General features: G+C 39.3%; 1 protein-coding gene across 4 annotated transcripts in view; it reads left to right on the forward strand.

Moving 5' to 3' along the window:
• LOC310752084 (solute carrier family 9 member C1-like) overlaps nucleotides 1–22,296 on the forward strand; it is a 59,293-nt gene that overhangs the window by 1,297 nt on the left and 35,700 nt on the right. For all 4 annotated transcript variants that reach the window (XM_083591807.1, XM_083591809.1, XM_083591806.1 and 1 more), the window contains exons 2-11: nucleotides 2,836–2,936; nucleotides 5,344–5,469; nucleotides 6,007–6,172; nucleotides 8,960–9,076; nucleotides 10,824–10,985; nucleotides 11,103–11,202; nucleotides 12,533–12,676; nucleotides 15,504–15,681; nucleotides 18,801–18,882; nucleotides 19,297–19,463. In XM_083591807.1, coding sequence (XP_083447933.1) covers nucleotides 2,836–2,936; nucleotides 5,344–5,469; nucleotides 6,007–6,172; nucleotides 8,960–9,076; nucleotides 10,824–10,985; nucleotides 11,103–11,202; nucleotides 12,533–12,676; nucleotides 15,504–15,681; nucleotides 18,801–18,882; nucleotides 19,297–19,463 — 1,343 coding nt within the window. The remainder of the gene's footprint in view (nucleotides 1–2,835; nucleotides 2,937–5,343; nucleotides 5,470–6,006; nucleotides 6,173–8,959; nucleotides 9,077–10,823; nucleotides 10,986–11,102; nucleotides 11,203–12,532; nucleotides 12,677–15,503; nucleotides 15,682–18,800; nucleotides 18,883–19,296; nucleotides 19,464–22,296) is intronic.

Raw genomic sequence — 22,296 nt, forward strand, 5'->3', positions numbered from 1 at the left:
CACTTTGATTATTTGGGGGATTTATAAGCCTTACTGACAAGGACAGCTTCCCTTAAACTCGTCTCTAGAAATATTAAAAACTACAGAGATGTATCTACTCCTCCAAAGCCCTGAAGACACAAAACTTAACAAATCTTGTGAAATACCCTTAGGACACAAAAGGTACCTGGACATCCATGCAGTCTTAACACTTAGCAAAGATTTCCCTAGAATTGCATTTTTAAAACCAATGAAGTCAAATGTCAAAGCATAAACAAATTTATTTGGGGAAATTGAGAAAAGTGGGAGGCAGCAATCAGATTTGCAAATAAAACCACTAAAGTACGTATAATTTAGCTTATTACATATTACCTGCTTGAGCAGTCTTGGGTGGCCTTGCAAAACAGAGGTTATGAGAGAGACCATCTCTGGCTACCTGGCTGGATGGTTCCAAGAAGCAAATACAGAGGTGATGCTTGTTGCTTTATCCGGTAGTGAGAGCAGTTACATCTCTGATGTGAGTTAGATAGCCAACCATAAATTTCTCTAAATGATTCTGGATTTATAATATAAGAAAATTAACCTCAACTTATTGGAACTAGATATGTTAAAAAGGAATGAGAGAGACTAGCTTCTTTTTCACATAACCCACCTCCCATTATGAACACTTCATTACAGTTGTCATGTATTTTTTGGAAATAGGTTTAGAAACCACTAAAGATTTAGGAATATCACAGTTTGATTGAAGAAGGGCTTCCTTGCGGTGTGACCCAATCATTTATGGAATGCTAATTGTATATCGTTAGATATTGTTTCATTATTTTTTAGAGGTTTTCCGCATAGTTTTGAGTCTTATTTTTATAGTGTACATTGCTTCAATTATTTCAGGCAGTAAAGTGGTTTATAAATTTATATAATAAAAATAATAGCAGTGTACTAAAAAATTAAAAGATGGCAGTTAGCTAGTAATTAAAATAATTAAGTGCCGCAGGCCATCAACCTATTATAACTATTCACTTTAAAAATATTAAACATAAACAATAATGCCATTTATACTCAGAAATATGAGTGAAGGAATGAAGGGTTATTCATATGAACTGGATTAAACACAATTCCCTTAATAGTCACACATTTTTATATACGTTTGCCGTATCACATCAGGTAATCTATCCCGTTAGTGAGAATTTGAATGCCAAACCATCTGAAGAAGACAAACTGCTTTTAAACTTTCTTGCCATATTACAGAGAATATTGTGTTCTGTGTTTGAAAGCATCATCATCATAACTCAGTTGAAATATCTGCAGCTGCATAGAAAGCCCTTAAATGCTACTCATGACTCAGGATGTAATAAGAGTCTCATTATTGAATTAGAACTTTGCATTTATATGAGAGCTAAACTATTATTTGCATATACTCTTTATTTTAGCAGTTTAGAATGGGTGAATGAATGGGATCTTTTAGCATCTAATACACTATTTCTTAAACTGTATTTTAATGGTGAAAATAGTTACATCTAAATACTATTCCTTTAAAAATGAGTTTGTTGCAATAAATGGAGAAATTCTCTTTCCCTCTATAGAAGTGACTCAAATTATGATTTATTCATTATTTTAATCTTTATAGTAGAATTCAGTCACAAAGAAGAAAGCAATCCAATAAATATTATGGCATTATGACACATCCCTTTGTGCAATATAATTAACAAAAATGTCTCTTAATAATATTTTATGTGCAATTTATATCTGTATCCTTATACATCAAACAATGGCTTATTGCCTTAATGGTAGTCCATAACAAATATGTTTATATAATTATACAGAATTACATTAGAATATAAATATGGTCATGATTCAGCCAAATTAAAGTCCCATTAATTTCAATAGGTGATTTAAGAAGTGTTTACTTCCCACTGAAATCAATGGGATAAAAATGCTTTTCCTAGACATATCATACTCTAAATATTATAATTGTACAGAATTATAAAAATAAAATAACTACAGGCATATTACTTCCCCAAAAAGTTTCTGTATTTCTTTAAGAAGCAATATACTTTTTAAAAAAATGACAAGGTATACAGCTCTCATCTCTAGTATAAATTGTTATGCAATTACCGGTACTTTAATGCTATTGTGAAATATTCTCCTCTTTCTAGAGTTTGATAAAGTTCAGGACAGCTTTTACAGAAGACAAAAGTCCTCCAGACATATTGTCTTTGTAATATTGTATTTATTGATAAATCCATTGCTTTTCAGGCACTGGGGGCGGGGGCATAGAAACAAGTGCACGGGCAGGCAATATTTGTCCCAAAGCACTTTCTGAACTCTAAAAGACCCAAACTGTTTTTACCTCCAAAACCTTTAATTACTAGACGAGATTAGATAATTTTTTTATCAAATATATCTTTATTTTAATACTACTGTGTTTATGTGTGTGTCTGTGTGTGTATTCTGTCAATTTATATCGTATTTTTCAACATGTTTCCTCAAAACAACTAGCAAATTTATAAAACACAACAGAGACACTAAGATTTAGATTTTATAAATCTCTAATTTAATTGTAATTTTAGTGATAGGATTTTGATGAAGACTTTCTTTATGTCAACAGGCATGTTCAGTAGTTTAAACATTTAAGATAAGTCAGTAATTTTTATGATTGTTCAGTGTTGTGTTTAATACTGTTTTATTATTTTGTAAAAAAAATTGTGTTCAGCTGATAGTTTTCATTTTATTTATAGAAATGTTGATAAACATTTTTATAAAGAAACATTGAATTAATAAAACTATAGTTATTTACTGACATTCTTGAAATTATGTAACAGTAGTATTGATTACATTTGTAATATATTTTTCCCTCAGCCCTGTTACGAACAATTATCAAAGAAGTAAAAATTCCTATTCTGGTAATTGTATGTTTAGTAGGAACTGGCATTGGAACAATACCCCATTTTTCAGCTCAGGTAATGGAGAACTATTAATTTCCCCCATTTCAATAACTAATAAGGGAATAGATTTTACTGATATTTTGTAAATGAAGTGCTGTTGCAGACACAGTAGGTTGAGGAGGAGGCAGAAGGAGAGAGGAAATTCAATTCCATCTCTGCTCTCCCTGCATGTCTCTGACACCAGGTCTTTATGCAAATTGTCTCCACATTACTAGCCTACAGAGGATAACAGTAGTTGCTGTTGCCAGTTTAGCATTTTGGGGTGTCTCTAGGCAAGGTGGATTTGTGGACCCCTCTTCAAGTTGCTTTCTTGAAGATGAGCCAGTAGGTTCTGCCACTTCAAAGCCATTCAGCTTGGGAAATACCCAGATTGAAAAGCGTTTGCTACTGAAAGAAGTGGCAGAGCAAAATATATGGGTTTTCAGGGGAGAGGGTTTGGGGAGAGATCTGAAATTTGGAAATGAGCTTGGAAGAAACAGGCTTCTTGCATATATTTTAAGGAAAGAGCATGGTATGCCAAGCCCAATTCCAACTTGAGCCAAGGACTCATCATTTTAAAAATGTTTCAAACATCATTGTTTCTGTAAAAATTAATTTGTAGATTGTTTTACCAGAGGACACTAAAAGCTACTGCACAAGGGTAAAGTTTCAGACACCCAGCTTCCCATCTAACACTGGATCCGACTCTACAATTTAGGAGGTCCTCCTCCCAGTGGCAAGGCTAGCCGCTCGGGTGCCCAGGGCAGTGCGCGTGCCCTGCAACCGGGGACAGAGCGAGCCGCCCATGGGGTGGAGCAAGCCAAGGCAAGATGTGCTGCATGGAGTCTCTCCACAGCCGCCTCCTCAGCTGTAGGGCAGCTGAGGCGGTGGGCAGTCGCAAGTCACGTGCTGCTCAAAAAAGCAGTGCGGAGCTTGCAGGCAGTCCGCCCACCGCCTCCCCCTCAGGAGAGATGAGTGGCTCAGGCATGCTGCAGACCCCGCAGTGTGACGTCCATTGCCCCCTGCCTCACCTAGCTACACCTAAGTGTGATTCTCCAAACTCTTCTCCCTCAACTCCCCGAGCCCTCCCCCCATTGCTCTTGCTCCCTACCATAGGAGCCAGCAACTAGACTGGCTGGACGTATGCTGATGGTGGAAAGAAGAATGCAGCCCGCTTATGGAGAGGGGAAGAAATGGGGCCAGATGGTGGGTTTCTGGCTTATTGCAGAGATTCAAAAGTTGCTTTTTAGGGCAGCAAGCCTCCAAAGGCAGCTTCTACCATGCAGTCATAAAACCCAGACCTAGCAAAAAGTATTAACTCACTCCCACACCACCCCCGACAATACAGTGGTACCTTGGGTTACAGACGCTTCAGGTTACAGACTCCGCAAACCCAGAAATAGTACCTCGGGTTAAGAACTTTGCTTCAGGATGAGAACAGAAATCACGTGATGGCAGTGCGACGGCATCAGGAGGCCCCATTAGCTAAAGTGGTGCCTCAGGTTAAGAACAGTTTCAGGTTAAGAATGGACCTCCAGAACGAATTACCGTATTTTTGGCTCTATAAGACTCACTTTTTCTCTCCTAAAAAGTAAGGGGAAATTGTGTGTGCATCTTATGGAGCAAATGCAGGCTGTGCAGCTATCCCAGAAGCCAGAACAGCAAGAGGGATTGCTGTTTTCACTGCGCAGCGATCCCTCTTGCTGTTCTGGCTTCTGAGATTCAGATTTTTTTTTCTTGTTTTCCTCCTCCAAAAACTAGGTGCGTCTTGTGGTCTGGTGCATCTTTTAGAGCGAAAAATACGGTAAGTTCTTAACTCGAGGTACCACTGTACCTGTTCCAAGCAGCCTCAGCCCGTTTCAACCCGGTCAAGCCTTGGAAACCTTCCAGGTGGCTGAAAGCTGGCAGGAAGATCCCCTCCTGGCCTCCAGGGGTAGCCTCGCTCTCTGCCCGGCTGCCCGCGCTGGGACTCTCCCAGTTCCTGCAGAGGGAAGTGGCTTTCCTCCGCAGAGACTTACTGTGCCAAAGCGAGCAGGCAAGGAAGACGGAGAGGAGGAGGCAGCCTAGGCAAATTCATGGAGGAGAGGGCTGTCGAAGGCTACTAGCCATAAGGGCTGTGCTCTGCCTGCAAAGTTGGAGGCAGCCATGCTTCTGGTTTCTGGAAATCACTCGAGGGAGAGTGCTCCTGCAGTGGCGTAGGTAGGGGCATGCGGTGGGGGCGGAAGTTGTTTTTTGTCACCCTCCTCAGCGATGACACCCGGGGCGGCCCGTACCCCCCTTTCTATGCCCCTGCCTCCTCCTTTGCTATTCTCCTTGTACAGAAGAAATCTAGGTACTCTTTCTCCACTCCCTCTGATCATATGCTTGGGCGGGGAAGAAATATGTAAAATAATATAAAAGTATTCACAATTAACAATTCCTTGTACTCATTTTGTGTTGCCAGATTCCTATTGTGAAGAACATTGCAGATATAGATCCTGTACTTTTCCTTCATTTGTTTACACCAGTTATAATATTTACAGCTGCATTTGAGATGGATTTTTATATATTTCGAAAATCATTTTGGCAGGTAAGACATATATACAATTTTCTGTTTAGAAATTTACTTCAAACTTCAAATTAAGGATATAGTTGCATATTACACACAAATGTGTCCAAACAAACCCCAAAGTAATATTTCCCAGGAAAATAGTTTTGTTTAAAACACATCCAATTCATATTTAAAGCATTTGACTTCCCCCAAGCAATCCTGGGAACTGTAGTTTGCTAAGGATACTGGGAACTGTAGCTCTGTGAATGGGAAACTATAATTCTCAGGATTCTTTGGGGGAAGTCTTGGGCATTAAATGTATGTTGGATGTATGTGTGTGCGTAATTTGCAGTGAGAAAATGAAAGGCACCAACAATTGGACAAGAATGCTCCAAGTAAAACTTAGTTGGCTATCACCCTACAAGTACCTTTTTTACATTTTCATTCATATGAGCTGATTGACTGTCATGTCATATATAGCACTGTGTCATTAAATCTCCAGCCTTATCCACCTGAGTTTAATGTAATTTTATTTTGCAAATGATTGATATACACACACATATATTGTCATTGCAGGTGTTAATTCTTGCAGTTCCTGGATTTTTGATGAACTGTGCTTTCCTTGGATGGTTAACTTATAAAATTAATAAGTATAATTGGTCCTGGGATGATAGCATGCTATTTGGAATAATTCTTAGCACAACAGACCCTATCCTTTCTGTGGCTTCTGTAAGAAACATTGGTAGGTATTTACACTGATTTTTCTGATAAGCTGAATTCATTATAATACTTGAATGTGGAGTGTACTGTTTACAATATAGCTTCACAGAGCTTACTTAATTGATAATTAACTGTAGTCTGTAACAAACAAATGTGAAGTGATATGGACAGTTTAGGGACATGAGCAGAAAGATACCGCCCCCCATACACACGTTAAATAAAATTACCGTATTTTTTGCTCTATAAGACTCACTTTTTTCCTTCTAAAAAGTAAGGGGAAATGTGTGTGCGTCTTATGGAGCGGATGCAGGCTGCGCAGCTATCCCAGAAGCCAAAACAGCAAGAGGGATTGCTGCTTTCACTGCACAGAGATCCCTCTTGCTGTTCTGGCTTCTGAGATTCAGATTTTTTTTTCTTGTTTTCCTCCCCCAAAAACTAGTTGCGTCTTGTGGTCTAGTACGTGTTATAAAGCGAAAAATACGGTAGAATTATTGAGGCCAGAGTTAGAAGTCATTTTGGCTGTCCTGAGTGAACTCTTTCATATGTGTATACATTTATGTGGCAGTACATTGCTTGCTCAGGCTTGCTCACATCTGAAAAACTGTTTCTCCCTTGTAAAGTATTCAGCAGGGGAGCAACAAAGATGACACCAGAGTATTTGCAGAAATAAAGTTTTATTTGAGGAAATAAAATGCGACAATTTGAAAATAGAACAATTAGCTGTAGAATGCTATCTCAGAGAAAGAAGTGGGATTGACTGTTAAGTGGAATGGTGGTGAGCTAATGTACGTTTTGCAATGATGTTTCAACATTTGGGTTAAAAGGAGAGGGGTTGAAGTGGCAAATGCTTGAAAGCTGGCAAAAAAGAAAAATAGAATGATAATTTCCCTTCCATATGATCTGTACAAAAACCAGTACTTGAAGAGGATGAACAACCAGCTATGTAGCTTTGTATTTATGGAATTAATGTTGAGTTGTCAATTGTGTCACTATAACGTTAAATATACATTAAATTTTGACTGAGGATACAGTTTCAAGCATCTTAGGGGATTCATCTAAGATATTATCCCCTAATGGAGTCAGGTTTGATTTGAACATAACAGCAAACTATGGTTTGTCAAGCAGGCATGTGAGTGATTTGTGCTCTCCCTTCTCTTCCTTGCTCCTTACCTTTGTCTACAGGGAAGACTTGAGAAGCTTCCATTACCATTTGGACAATTGTTTTGCACAAACCTGAATCAGTGATTGGTTGTAAATTGATTGGAGTCTTCTCCACTGTTGGAAGCATACTACCTCCAAATAACTGCTGCTGGGATGGGATTTGTTGTATAGCATAGTGCAGGCTTCCTCAACCTTGGCTCTCCAGATGTTTTGAGACTACAGTTCCCATCATCCCTGACCACTGGTCCTGCTAGCTAGGGATCACGGGAGTTGTAGGCCAAAAACATCTGAGGTCCGAGGTTGAGGAAGCCTGGCATAGTGCCATGCATGGATTTGCATGCTTCCCATAGGCATCTCTTTGGCCACTGTGAGAGTAGGATGTTGGACTAAATGGGCCTTTAGTTTGGTTTGGCACAGCTCTCCTTACACAGGAATAATAAGAGGGATTGCACAAGTGAAAGGCTTATACCTGATCATTACCAGTGTTCCAAACTTTGGTTTGTAGGATAATCTGAAGGCAGACAGAGCCTGCTCATATTTTTAAGGTACAGTAATACCTTGGTTCTTGAATGGCTTAGCTGCCGAACAAATTGACTCCCAAATGCCGCAAACCCGGAAGTAAGTGTTCTAGTTTGCGAATGTTTTTCAAAAGCCGAACATCCGACGTAGCTTCCACTTGAGCGCAGGAGGCTCCTGCAGCCAATCAGAAGCTGCACCTTGGTTTTCAAATGGTTTCGAGAGTCAAACGGACTCCTGGAACGAATTAAGTTCGGGAACCGGTACCACGGTATTTTGTTTCACTTGAAATATAATTTTTAGCATAAAGTGAAGCAGAATGGAGCATTATTGGAAAGAAGAGAAGACAAAATCATCTAGTTTGCAAGTTCTTTTATTTTCATAATTCTCACAAAATGATTTTATATGGGAGTATGTTGAGGCCATTCTTTCTCTTGATTAAATAAGTATGCAAAGTTTATATTGTGCAACAAAGAGATGCAAGGCCTGGTTATAAGTAAAACAACAGTGTAAATAATACGCTATTTGACTGTAATTTAAAATAATTAAGCTGTCAGATTTGCACTGTTTAAGAAATTTAAGAAGTAAAGTTTATTCGAATCAGTCTTTTTTTCCTGGCTGATATAAACTGTCATGATTTAAATATATTCACTCTTGGAGAAACAGGAAACATGGGAGGAAACAAAATCAAGCTTCTGCCTCTTGAACAGCTGATGAGCACTACTGCATATTATTTGCCTGAGGAATCTATTTTTGTGAAGCTGCTGAATCAAAGTGCTATTGTAAATGGCTTAAATCTTTACATTCCACCTTTATTATCCGGTTCTACTTCATAGCCGCCATCTCTGCAAGGTTTTTGAATGGAAGGATGATGGGAACTGTGGGAGCTTTAGAATGGCTGCATGTGTATAGGCAGACTTAACGGTGAAGTGCTAATGGGAATTGTATGGAGAGAATCAGAGCACTTTTCCTTCATTGTTTGAGAAGAATATATGCACTAAAAACAAGCATATCTTAATCATGTGATTTTGATTCCCCCGTTTCTTATTGGTCTTGTTATAGTATCTTTCCACTTAAGAAGCAAAAATAAAAAAGAACTTGTTTATTTTGTTATCTTCCCCCCTTTTTTCAGGGCTTTCAAAAATAGTTGTCAACTTAATAAAAGGCGAGTCTTTGTTTAATGATGCTACAACAGTAATAATTTTTGAGTTATATAGGGATCTTGCAAAGCAAACTCACCAAGAATTGAGTAAGTATATTATTTCCTGTATTTCCCCCCCTCATAAAAATACAATCCATATTATGCCACAAGCCTTATTTTTAACTGTTGAGATCTAGGGCATACAAGCTGAAAAAGAAACATGACAGGCACAGTCACGTCACTAGCGGGTCCACCCCACAAAAAGGGATGTCTGCTGTATCAGTCCCGTCCTCACTCTGGTAGCTCTGCTGTCATAGCAGTTCCTCAGGTGGTGGATGGCAAGGCGAAGAAAGGGGTAGGTGTTGTGCAGATTGGGGGAAGCCTTGGATCCACCAGAGCTTCCCAGGATGTGGATAGATAACATCAGATAGAGCAACACAAATGCTTGAAGGATATGGCACAAGACAGTATTATTAGGGGGAAGAAATACATCAAGCTGGGTTGTAGGGTATTTTGTTGAAAAATAAGTACTTTGGGAGTCAGTTTGTTGTCTCAAGTTTTACTAAATATGGAGGTGTTGCTATTGTTTGAAAGCTGGCTTACGTTTTGAAGTTAACACCCTGCTCAGGAAAGACCTAAAAGAAGGATAAGGTTTTATTTAAGGCATTTTAGAGGGACAGAACATGTTCCAAATATGAGACTATTGCTGTCAGTCTAGCAGTGGGGATTGACTCTATCATTGTAAAGTTGATATCAGGCAGGGAGGTAATGATTACAGAGAAGATGATGCTTGTTAGGACAAGCTGAGTAAAAGGCTTACCTGCAGAAGTGATAGTTCCAGCTTCTACTTCTCACTGAGTAAGCTTCATCCATTAAAGTTACACATGTGCACCAATGCATCGGCTTCTTGCTGGACGGGCTGTAAGGACCTTGGCACTTACCACCATATATGGTGGTTTTACCCTAAATTGTTGATTGGGGGGAAGGTATCTTCCTGGAAAAAAATAAGGTCACTGAACAAAATTTAATATAGACCCCAGAATTGGCAGTGCTAAAGAATGTGGTCATGCAGTAAGTCCTTGATTGGATGCCTTCTGATGGCAGCACTGCTTAAAACATCTAAGCAGAGAATATATTTAGAAGGAACTACAATGGAGTACAGTAACTATAACTATAAAGTGTAGTACCTAGCGTTGATTGAGAAACTGACACAAAAGCTCAAAGTCAGTCATTAGAAGTCAAGTAAAAGCATACTTTCATCACAAATTAGTACGATTTTATTAGTTTTACACATACATATCAGCCGGAGCATAACAGAGGTCCACCAACGCAATATCCAAAGACATGGAATTCCTGAAACTGGTCCAAACACTGGCTTTTCCTTTTCAAGTAAATTCCCAAGGCTGGACTTGCACAGGATCTATGAACAGGACAGACAATTCATTTGAAAGCTGTTAACATTTTCAGCTGGAATACTCTGTCTCTCAGATCTATTGTATGGGGTTATGGTTGGGTTTTTTTAAAATTTACTACTACTATTGCATATTGCTCTTTTTTTCTTGTCTAAAATATAAAATCATAATTATTTATATATAGATATATATGAAAAATAAGTGTATAATTATAAAAGTTTCCAGAATAGATTCTGTGCATCCATAGACCTAATATGTATGACTGCATAGATGACTGTTGAAAAAACAACACCAAGAGTTGCATGTAAGCAACCTGTTCTTCTGGGTTCCAAGGAAGAAGAGGGTTCAGGGTACAATCAGTTAGCATCATTAGTTATAATTATCTTTAAATTAACTATTGGAAAGCAGGTTGTAAATAACTATTTTCTTTTTACCTTTTACAGTTAAAGAAATTTTTATAAAGTTGATTTTAAAATTTTTTGCAAGCACCGCTTTGGGATTTTTTACTTCAAGATTAGTTAGTTACTGGTTGCAACATATTTTCAATGATGGAGTAGTTGAAATAATTCTAAGCTTCTCAATGGCATACATTATTTTCTTCATCGGTAAGTTAAATGTCTTTGTCAAATGCAATGCATTTGAAACAGTTGTGCTTAATCATTAATAAAACTAAATAATAGTGTTTTTTTTAAATAACAATTCCCTATTTTTTCTATCCTTAGCTGAATGGCTTGGAATGTCTGGAGTTATTGCTATTTGTATTTTGGGCCTTCTTTTAGATACTGTAAGCTTTAGTCCAGGATTGGATATATTTCTTTATAAGTAAGTGCTCATAAGTAAGTGTTTATCTTTAAATTTCAGTTTGAATCATTTTGAAAATTTCTGTGGTAGCTAAATGTATCCCATTTACATATTGTATAAGGAATGTGAACTAATAGGATTGAAGTCCTTGTAGAAGATTTAAAAGTGCCTTGTAGAAGCACTTTAAGTATTCAGTGCATAAAATTTCTATTGTTAACCAGATTCGCAGTGACAAATGGTACTTAAGCACTGGTAGACTTGAAATAGCTACAAGAGGTAATTGATTAATAAATTATTTTTTTGGCTTTGAATAATATTTTTTAAAATGTAGCATAAATAAAGCATGGTGGTTGGTTGAGTAACAACTGACTGGTTTATTAATACAGAAGTAACATTTCCTGTCAGATCTTTCAATGATTTGAAGACGCAACTAGACATGAAACAGGAGATCTGTCGTCAGCATTTAGTAGTTTAAAGAAGGAAATGCAACCCTGGGGGACATAAAATTGGATTTGAACTGTACCATTAGGAAGGTCTTTTTTGTCTTTTGCAATGTGAACATTTGATTTTAAAATGTTATAACTACAATAATATAGAATAATATTATAAATGCACATTGTGTATTCTGTATTGAGAGCCTGTGAGTTACATTGTGATTAAGACTTGTAGTTTTACCCTTCTGAAAGTCTATGTTCTTTCACAGTGATATATGGCCAGACTCAACAGCCCCAACTGGTAAACACTTAGATCAAATTGTAACCAATTTTATTGCAAAAGGAACCTGTAGATGTTTATATCAAGTCTAATACCTTATATTTTAGCTACCGAACTACTCATTAATATAAATAAATATACAGGCAAAGAATCTGTAGTTTCCTTTCCCTTCTGAGTTTAAATGGTAGATAGAAATAATACGAATCCCATGTTCACTGGCCATTTCCTGTTGAGTATTGGATTGGATTGCATTTCCTCTGGCTCTCAACTGAGTTTGTGAGGTAGAGCAAACTACAAATCTCATGTTACCTGCTAGGAAACACTCTCTCTCTCTCTCTCTCTCTCTCTCTCTCTTTCTCTCTCTCTCTCTCTCTCTCTCTCTCTCTCTCTCTGTGTGTGTGTGTGTGTGGTTTTGCCTATCTCTAGTTTCAGCTTGTTTTGTGGAATTCTAATCCAAAATACAATCTAAAAAATTGTGTTTGATCAAATATTCACTGTGTTAAATGCTTTGAAAGTTTTGTAAGAAACTGATTTTGAGGTTGGGGTGAGGGGAGAATGCTTTTGTACTTTATATACCGCAAAGAATTATAGCTTTGCTAATAGTCAGCCCCCCTTAACAAATGTTTTTTTTAAACAGGTTCTGGTCAATGTTGACCTTTTTGGCTCACATTATGATATTCCTTATAACGGGAATTGTGTTGGCTCAGAAGGCATTTCCATTTTTTAATTCTCGCGCTATTTTTTATATTATAACAGTCTACCTTTCATTAAATCTTACAAGGTAAGAATTGTTTAATTTTTCTTATTGTATTGATGTTTTCTGCCAATTCACAAAGCTCACTGTTAATATTCTTCAGACTGCAATCCAAATGCATTTAACTGGGAGTAAGCTACACTGAATTCACTAGGACTTAATTTTTATGCATGTATAGGATCGTAGATTATATATTATTTTCCAAAATTCTTAAGTTCAAGGCACACATGCTCTCACAAGTAACTGCATGGGAGCCATGAAGAACATAAATAGGTCCTTATACTTACCAGAACTTCTAGTATTGGTGCCTCTGAACCTATTACCCAGTTTGCAGTATGAATTTGGCATAGTTTTGAAAACACACTTTTATTCGAAACTTATTCCAAACCAAGCCATCATCACGCTTCTTTAACAGTTTGGATTGCAATCTTCTTTGTGAAGAGCTCATTCTACCAGACCACCTGGTTGCTTCTACTTCTGTGATTGTAGCAGCAAGGAGGGATTCTCATCCTTGCCACCTTGAGCCCCTTTGGAGGAAGGTTGGAATATACACCCTCTTTTCCTGGTGCTTTGAACATTCCTGGTGTGATTGACATTCATATGCCCTGGCTTAAAGGATGCTACTGTAGTGGCATTCCAAGCAGTAGTGAAGGAGAAGATGAACAAGAAACAGAGAGGCACACCTTCCCTGCTATTGCTGCTGTTGCCTCCAGATACTAACTTTGGCAGCTACTAACCTTTAGGCATTACACACTAGAGGACAGCCACTAGTAAGCAATACTTACATGTTTGTCTAGATTTTGTGTATATTGTATATACAAGACTTTGCACTGAGTGCCACCTGCTTAACCACTTGCCCATCTGCCTCCCAGAGATTTTAGAGGACAAGCATTGTATGAATGAAAATTATCTTAAGGTGGCCCAAGAGCCTTTGCTTCCTTGCTTCCTGAGGAATATAAAGTTTGGCTGTTTTAATAACTTTTTGAGAATTGTGGCATTTGTCAAATAGCTAGCCTTATGAGTAATGCTTGGAGGTTAGAGGGTGATAGCCCCTATACACTATTTCAGGGCCCTAATGATTAGGACATTAATGAAACAAGTAATGTGCGTTGCTGAATACTGTTGAAGTGAAAATATTGGGAACTAAACATTGGAAAAGAGTTTCTTAATGTAAAATAATTTTGAAGTAGACAATTTTATATGAATTAGATGTAGTGGCGGCTGGAACCTGATTTCTGAATACTAAATTTATTCCCTTTGTGAAAAACAATTCTGTGCTTTGACTTTATTGCCATGGTAATTCATAGCCTTTGTGCAAATTGACGTATTTCCAAGCTGAAAACAAGATTTAAAATCTGCAGTTTCCTGAAATTATTACAGTTACCCAATCAGTACAAAGGAAGACTTCATATTTATTTATGCATTTTGGTTTTTAGTAGGTTTGTCTCTTAGTTTTTGACTAGAGTATTCAAAGCAGTTCATAACATTTATAAAATGCAATGGTTACATTGCACATTTAAAACAAACCACACATTTCAAATGAAGTAGGAGCAGGAGCATTTCATTTTCCTGTCTGTGTGCTTCCCTATCTCCTGGATTCCTTCTCTTAGGGGAATTAGTGTTAGATGGCCCTGTGCTAGGGGAAGGGACAGCCCAGCTGCAGCAGGAGCAGACATCTGATGTTCTCTTTGCATACCTTTGTAAGTTAGAAGAGGGATACGCAGTTGTCCCACTATATTGCTGATTGCCTAAGTATATGTTAATAGTTAGGCTCAGCACTTTTTGTTCCGGAAGGTGATTGTTGAAAATTGACACCAGTTTTAGCCATGCTCTTGTGACTTAATTATTGGTTGCCTATTATCCCTGTTGTGAAGTTAAAGAGATGAATCCCCACACACCTTGAAATGTAACACCCAGAATTTGTGTTATTTCTATTTTAATAGGTTTAAAATAGGCTTAGAATAATGTGGAACGTGTTAAATAGGTCAGATTTAAGCTGGAAAATCTCTTTTACTATTTAAACTAATGAAGCAACTTTCTGAACATACCGAAGGTTTTTTGTTTCTAGCGTTGTCAAATTTCATATTATATTGAAAGGAAACAATAGGGGTGCACCCACCTAACTCATTGAGCAAGCAGAACGGCTTCTGCTAACACAGTGGAATTTCACTCCCCCCCCCTTTCTCCCGCCATGCACCCCAGACCATATTTGGAGGCAGGGGGAGAGAAGGGGGAAGTTCTGTTAGATGAGTGGAAGTTGTCCCACTGAACAGATTGACTTAGTTTAGGGATGGGCAATATTTTTGGCTTAGGCTGGATGTTTGTATTACGCCATCTCATGGATGAACTTCGGTAGGACAACCCACCTGCCAATCACAGGTCATTGTGATGTCAGAGGTCTAACAGTTGGGAATTATGTACAGAACCAACTATAGGTTAACCATAGGTTAATGGGAATGTGTTCTCTTATATCAGAGATTACTGGTGCTCTACCCCAAATAATTCAGGATGGTTTTAGACAACAAGAGAGAGTACTTCCAGTTAGTTGCAAAGCAATTTTTAGAAAAATATGTATATATAGAATGCTGGACTCCCTCATCTTCTTAAGAGTGTAGTGAAAAAACAGATGGAATCAGCTCCTCAAGGCATACAATTTGAAGCAGTGATTCCTCAGGTAGTTCTGGTAGTTTAAGCCATGCTACCATTAGCCAGGAAAAAAACCCCTAACCCCCCCTTGGCTAAGTTCATGATCTGTTATTTAACCAGGGTATGCTTTGTTAAATGTTTGCTTAGTTTGTTATCATAGTGTTTTAAGATTTAAATGCATTTTTGCATTTATTTTTATTTTATTCAGGGGTTTGGTTGTTTTTGTGTTGAGCCCTTTTTTGAGTCGTCTTGGCTATGGATTTAATTGGCGTTGGGGAGCTGTTTTGATTTGGAGCGGAATGAGGGGCACCTTCACTTTGAACATGGCTCTTGGAATTAGCCAAACAGAAAGCAAAACTCCAAATGAGTTTCAAATTAAAACCATGGTAAAGTAAGATCATTATTTTTGGAAAGCATTATCAATTTGTACTAGAAGCCTGCTTGAAAAGCTATATAGAAAGATGTGTTTATTTCTGACGCCATATTTTCAGTTTATGTACTCATATAGATATTGGGAACGTAGGTATGCCATTAATTTTTACATTAAAGGTATGCACAACATATTACAGAAAGTATAATTCTGTATATCCAAAGAAATAAATATGCAATTGTTTGCATTGAAAAGAGATTAAAATCTAATGCATATAATTGCTAATCTGTCTTTAAGACAGCAGTCCAGGGTACAATCTTCTGGGGTTTGCATGTCTATGGTAGGTAGGGGCAGAGATGAAAGTGTGCTGAGCAATAGATATCACTCTTCCCTTTGTACTCTTACCTACATGTCAGACAGACACAAGTCAGATGTTTCTGCACACACATGCACCTCTATCCTCCATCTAGATGAGCAAAAGGCATTTTCACAGTTCAAGGACACATTTTAGCCAGGCATTTGAAAATAAGGAAGGCCTGCTGGATCAGGCCAATGACTCATCTGGTCCAGCATCCTGTTCCCATAGTGGCCACCCAGGGGCATGTGGGAAACCACAGATTTTGTAAGTGGGTTTCTTGTCTTTGGGGAAATTGCAGGGGTTGGCAAAAGCTCTTGAGGGTGAAGAGGGCACATTCAACCCCTGGGCCTGAGATTCCCCACTCATGCTAAAAGATTGCGTAATATTCTTTCCATTTCCCCCCTTGCAGTTTGTGGCCTGTTGCAAAATCTAACTTTCTAGAACTCAGAACTCAGTATTTTCTTGTTAGGAAAGTCCCCTTAGCACAGTTACTGTGCCTGTAGAAATGGTTATTATCTGGAATGTGGTTGAGGGAGTACAATGAGCACTTATGGATTGTGCTTCTGGCATCACTGGTAAGATTTGATACAACTTTGTCTGTCTACAACAGTGCCTTTTGTGACTTTCCTAATATACATATATATTTTACAAGGCAGGTTAAGTGCTTCCTTGCAATCAAAAAGTTGAGCGTGGAAAGTACTTATTTTCCTTTTTTGCCTAACAGCAAACCTCCCAGTTAGCTAACAATAAAATAAAATTAACACACAGTAAACATACCATTTTTGGTGACTGAAATAGGTATTGTGTTCCAGCAATTGATCTCTGCTTAGTTAGAACAGGGTTGGTCCTCCCCTGCCTCACCCTGGCAAGGAAGCCAAGGTGATGTGTGTGTGAGTGATGAGTGAGTGAATATGTGTATGTGATAGACCAAGTGTGTCCAGACTTGCCCAAAGGCGTGTGGCCCCTGAGTGCATTGCTGCATTGGCCCTTGGGAGTAAAAAGTTTGCCCACTCCTGCAATGCCCAATACAGAAAAAACTGTGATGGAATCCCCAGTGTTGTGGTTTAAATCACATGGGTATAGGGTGCCCACCACTATGTATAGTGAGGCCTCCTTAGGCAGCTGATTGGGCTGTCATGAAAGGACAGCAACTTGTGAATCATTTCATTTACTATTACTTGTATTTTTGCTGCTAGGGAGGGGGATAGGTGCTCTGAAGTGCACAAAACATAACCTGTAGATCATGAAATCTCATGTCATTTTGTGACTGCTTCGTCCCGCACTGACATTTTGTGACTTGGTCTGCCTTGCACCCACCACTATTTTGTTACTGAAGGGCCTCGGTATTTTCCAGCCCTCTTAAGTGGTCCCTAAAAGTAGAAAGTTTGATAATAGCTGCTGTAGATCATATTTGACAAATGTCAGAAAGAGCACCTTCAAATATATTTTGGAAGTTCGAACTGTAGTATTCCCTCACTGTAAGTTGAGAACATTAAGATGCATTGAACGCAGTCAGCTTACTTCTGATTAAACATTTGTAGGGTCTCATCATACTTTTGTGTCCTGCTCTTTTCCTAAGATGTTTAGGGCTGATACAGATGATTTGCCTTTTTCTTTCAATAACTCTGTCAGAGTGGTTATGGTAAGAAATGGTTCAGTGCCACGCATTAAGCTTCATGGTTCTGCGTGGGCTTGAAGTCTGGGCTCTGAAACCAAATCAGATGCAATGGCTGGAACTTTTAAAGAGAGAGAAAAATACAATAAGTAAAAATAAGCATTTTTAAAAGAAAAAAACAGATTCCAAAGGTACTTAAAATTCCAGTAGGCATTACTTCTCTGCCAAGTGGGAGAGTGCAATTTGCAGTGGAAAAGTGGTATGTGGGGTCAGTGCTTGACCATTCTGCAGGCAGTAGAATGACTGCTATTGAAAAGGTCAGCCCTGGACTGAATGGGTTGTAGCAAGTTTTGCTCAATTGAAAATACAGTGGTACCTTGGTTTGCAACCGCTTTGGATCACAACCGTTTTGGATTACAACTATGTCAAACCCGGAAGTGCGTGCCCTTTTTTTGGATTACAACCCATTTTGTGGGGAGGTCCCATTGGCGAAAGTGCCCCTTGGGTTACAACCTGTTTTGGTTTACAACCGGACCTCCAGAACGGATTATGGTTGTAAACCAAGGTACCACTGTACTTCCTTTTTTGGGAAAGTGACTGAGACAGTTCTGGCAGAACAACTGCAGACAATCCTGAATGAGACTAATGATCTAATCTTTGACAGCCTGGGTTCAAGCCTGGATTTGGGACTGAATGAGCCTTGATTGACCTTATGGATGACTTTTATAGCGAGGGAATGCGACTCTGCTATTTCTGGTTGATCTCTTGGCAGTCTTCAATACCACTGATCACGATATCCTTCTGAACCGTGTATCAGTGGCAGTGTATTGCAATTACAATACTCCTGCAGGGTCAGGTCCAAAGAGTAGCATTGGGAGAGTGCACTTTGCCCCCTGGTGCTTACACTATGGAGTGCCATAGGACACTATTTTGTCCACAGTGCTATTCAACAGCTGGCTTACCTGCTGCTACTTTGCTGAGAAGGAGCATCAGGTTTTTGCCATATTTGGTGATATTGTAATGTGTAGTTCTGGCTTCTTTCTATTGTTCTGTGCTGAACTCCCAAAGCAGACTAAAGTATTATAAAATGCTATAAAATGTAATGTTATATTGCTGCTTTTACTAGTTATGATAGAGATGCTAATTGCTCAAATCTTTTCAGTTATTACTGCATTCAGGAACTGCGTCTTTGTTGACCTTGATGATTAATTCTACCACTGTGAAAAGGCTGGTTACAACACTAGGTAATACTCTCAACATTTCTTCTTTTCTTTATTAAAATAAAAATTAATGTGTTTTATTCATACTTCAACTTCAGCCCTAATTAAGCATTTTTTAAAAAATTATATGATTTAAACGGGATAGGAAGACCAGTTTTCTGCATGCTGACCCTACTCCTAATTTCCTTGTGCTCACTGGGCATGCCCATTCCATCCCTCGCCCTCTTGGAAGGTCTGAAGGGGCTTTTAAGCATGTTCAGATGCACAGTCTTTCAGCCTTCCTCACAACTGGGAGCCCTGATGAGGTAGGGTTCTATTTCCCAGCCATGCTGTTGTCTCTTTGCTGTATCAAGCACTCATGAGTCTGGAATTAGATGACCTTTGCTGCTGTCTTGTAAATCTTATTATGACCAATGAACTACTTTTCTGTTTCTATAGGCCTTTGTAATATTACTCTTCCAAAACGTATGGCAATGCATAACGCTGTTCAGCGAATCAGACAAATGGAAGCCAATGCATTTGCAATGCTGAAACTTGATAGATTTTTGGCTGATGCAAACTGGACAATGGCTGAAGAAGCAATTAAAATAGATTATCCTTATAAAGTGAGTATCTTTCAGTTAGTGTTAAATAAACATAACTTAGAAAGTGTGTAAAACCAAATGCAAGGTGGGCTCATAGCCTGAGCTCACTTGTCCGTTTGCTTGCCCAGAACAGAGCCACCTGTCATTTGCCATGCTAAGGTCTCTTCAAAAGGAAGAGACGGGGTATGACACTTGTTGGGTCAACCTCAGGTCATGCTTAGCCATGCAATTCACCTGCTGTGTCTTTGTTAAAAGAATTTGGCAGAAGTAGCAACCTGATTTCATGTTATTCATCTGACAGCAAGGACTGAGACATAGAAGGTGCTGGACTAAATACTTCCAAGAAGGACCACAAATTTTGAGGAATCTCTCATTGCTTGTCTTAGCTCTTGTTTTTCCCTAGGTCAGGGTCCCAGCTGAGAAACAGGGCTCTAGCCTAGTGGGGATTTGTGTTAGGCACAGAGTCCACTTGAACATTTATTTATTTGTAAACATATTTGTAAACTGCAATTTTCTATAAATATCAAAGTGGTTCATAATAATTGTAACACAATAAAAACTGCATAAAATGAAAGTAGATCACCAGCTAACTATTAAGAAAATGTTTTTCATCAATTATCTGCATAAGCCTGGTAGCAAAGAAAAGGTTTCAGCAAATGTTTGAAGGTTAAGCTAGAAGGTGCAGGCACCCGTTCAATATCTAAGAAGCAGAGCATGGTCAAGCATAGGTCAGGTTTGAGTAATGGAAGGTCAGGCACAGAAGTCTGGATAAGCAAGATCAGAAAGCAATAATACAGTCATACCTTGTGTTGTGTTAGGTTCATGTTGCATCTTTTCAGCTTGTGAACACGGCAAACCCAGAAGTGTATACTTCGGGTTTCGCCGCGTGTATGTGCGTAGAAGCGTTCTGTGCGCTTCACATTTGCGCAGAAGCGCTCTATTGCACTCTGCACTTGCGCAGAAGTGCTGCTCTAGTTGTCGACTTTTCGGGGTGCGAACGGCACCCTGGAACGGATCGTGCCCGCAACTAGAGGTACCACTGTAATAATAAAGGTGTTTGATTTTTTTTAAAAAGTACACAAGTGATAGCAGAACAAAACTATCTAATAAGTCAGGGGCAGCATAATCTCTTAACTAGGGGTTAACATAGGGGTGCTGGAATAAAAACATTTTCACCTGGTTTATAAACACTATTAAGGATGGAGCCAACAGATCTTCTGGGGCAGGGAGTTTCACAGGCTGGACACCACCGCATAAATTCCCTCACACATCCCAACCGTATCAAAAACGTTGGCGAGCCTTGATTGCGGCCTCGAGATCCCGCAGACCACAGGAATTTTGGGCTCTGATAAACAAAAGAGGAAGGAAGTACCCACTGACGATTATCCCTGCGCCCACATGGGAACAATTCTTGAGTAAATATTTCTCCTTGGCAGAGGAATCCAACTCATCCACGGAACTCCGAGCCGACCATCTACCTTTGTGGCCCTCCACTGACCCAGACCTGATAATGGACTTGATATTAGATCTGAAAACGGGCAAAGCCCCCGGGCCGGATCTAGTCCCTGCTGAGGCTATTGTTGCGCAACCAAGGTGGTGGGCTGAAATTCTGGCCAAAGTCTTTGATGCAATTAATTCTACGGGGCTTATCCCTAGGTCATGGAAGGAGGCCGTGATCGTGCCAGTCCATAAAAAGGGTCCCCCTGCTGACCCGGAGAACTATCGGAACATCAGCCTTTTGTCTATCATCGGGAAAATCTATGCAAAATTTTTGCTGTCCAAGCTGTCCCATTGGGCAAACGACTCAAATTTGATTGGCCATGAGCAAGCGGGCTTTAGGAACAATTATTCAACCTCTGACCATATGGTAATCATGTATCATCTTGCCAGAAAATATTCTGCCCCAAGTCCCAACCAGCTGCACTTCTGATGATGTGGAAAAGTTGTCTCCAAACAATCAGAGTGGATAGGCAGAATCATGTGAGAGGAAACTGATGTGTTTCCTCACCACGCTGACATGATATTCTGGGATGCAATCAAGCCAGAGTTAAGCCCATTCTTTCAGCTCCTGTCTGGGGTGCAATCTCGCCCTCAGGATTGTGGGTGCCCATTGCCACAACACAGATGTGTGAAGGGTGCCTCGCTGGCTGGTTGTGGAGGGCAGAGCTGAACTGATTCTCGGAGGCAATGCTGCTGCCACCTGCCAGCTTTTCTCATTGACTTTGTGGGTGCTCTGCCCCCACAATTACCGTATTTTTCCGTGTATAAGACTAAAAAAATAAATGTGTATAAGACTAAAAAATAATGTCAAAAATTAGGAGGCATCCTTATACAGTGGTATCTCTGGATGCGAACGGGATCCCTTCCGGAGCCCTGTTCGCATCCTGAAGCAAATGCAACCCGCATCCGCGCATCATTTTGATGATCTGCATGCGCGAGTGACGAAACCCGGAAGTAATGCGCTCCGTTACTTCTGGGTCGCCGCAGCGCACAACCTGAAAATACTCATCCCAAAGCTACTTTAACTCAAGGTGTGACTGTACATGGGGCCATCTCTCCCCATTGTCTTAAATCTGTGTCCCCCAAAATAGGGGGTGTCTTATACAAGGGGGCGTCTTATAGATGGAAAAATATGGTATATTATTGTGGGTGTCCAGGCACCTATGGCCCCCTAGAGTTGTCTCCTGTGACTCCTGTGTGTGATTTAAACCAAACTGGCCCTGCCACACAGTAGTGTGAATCAGTGACTTCAGGCAGCACCGTGAGCAGGGTAGATAAGACAGGATTTTAGTGTGTGAATGCTGCAGCATTCTTTGTAAATTGTTGAGTCTACAGTAGAGTATAAAAGTGCTCA

This window comes from Podarcis filfolensis, assembly GCF_964270895.1.
Source record: "Podarcis filfolensis genome assembly, chromosome: 1".
In the NCBI taxonomy this organism is placed as follows: domain Eukaryota; kingdom Metazoa; phylum Chordata; class Lepidosauria; order Squamata; family Lacertidae; genus Podarcis; species Podarcis filfolensis.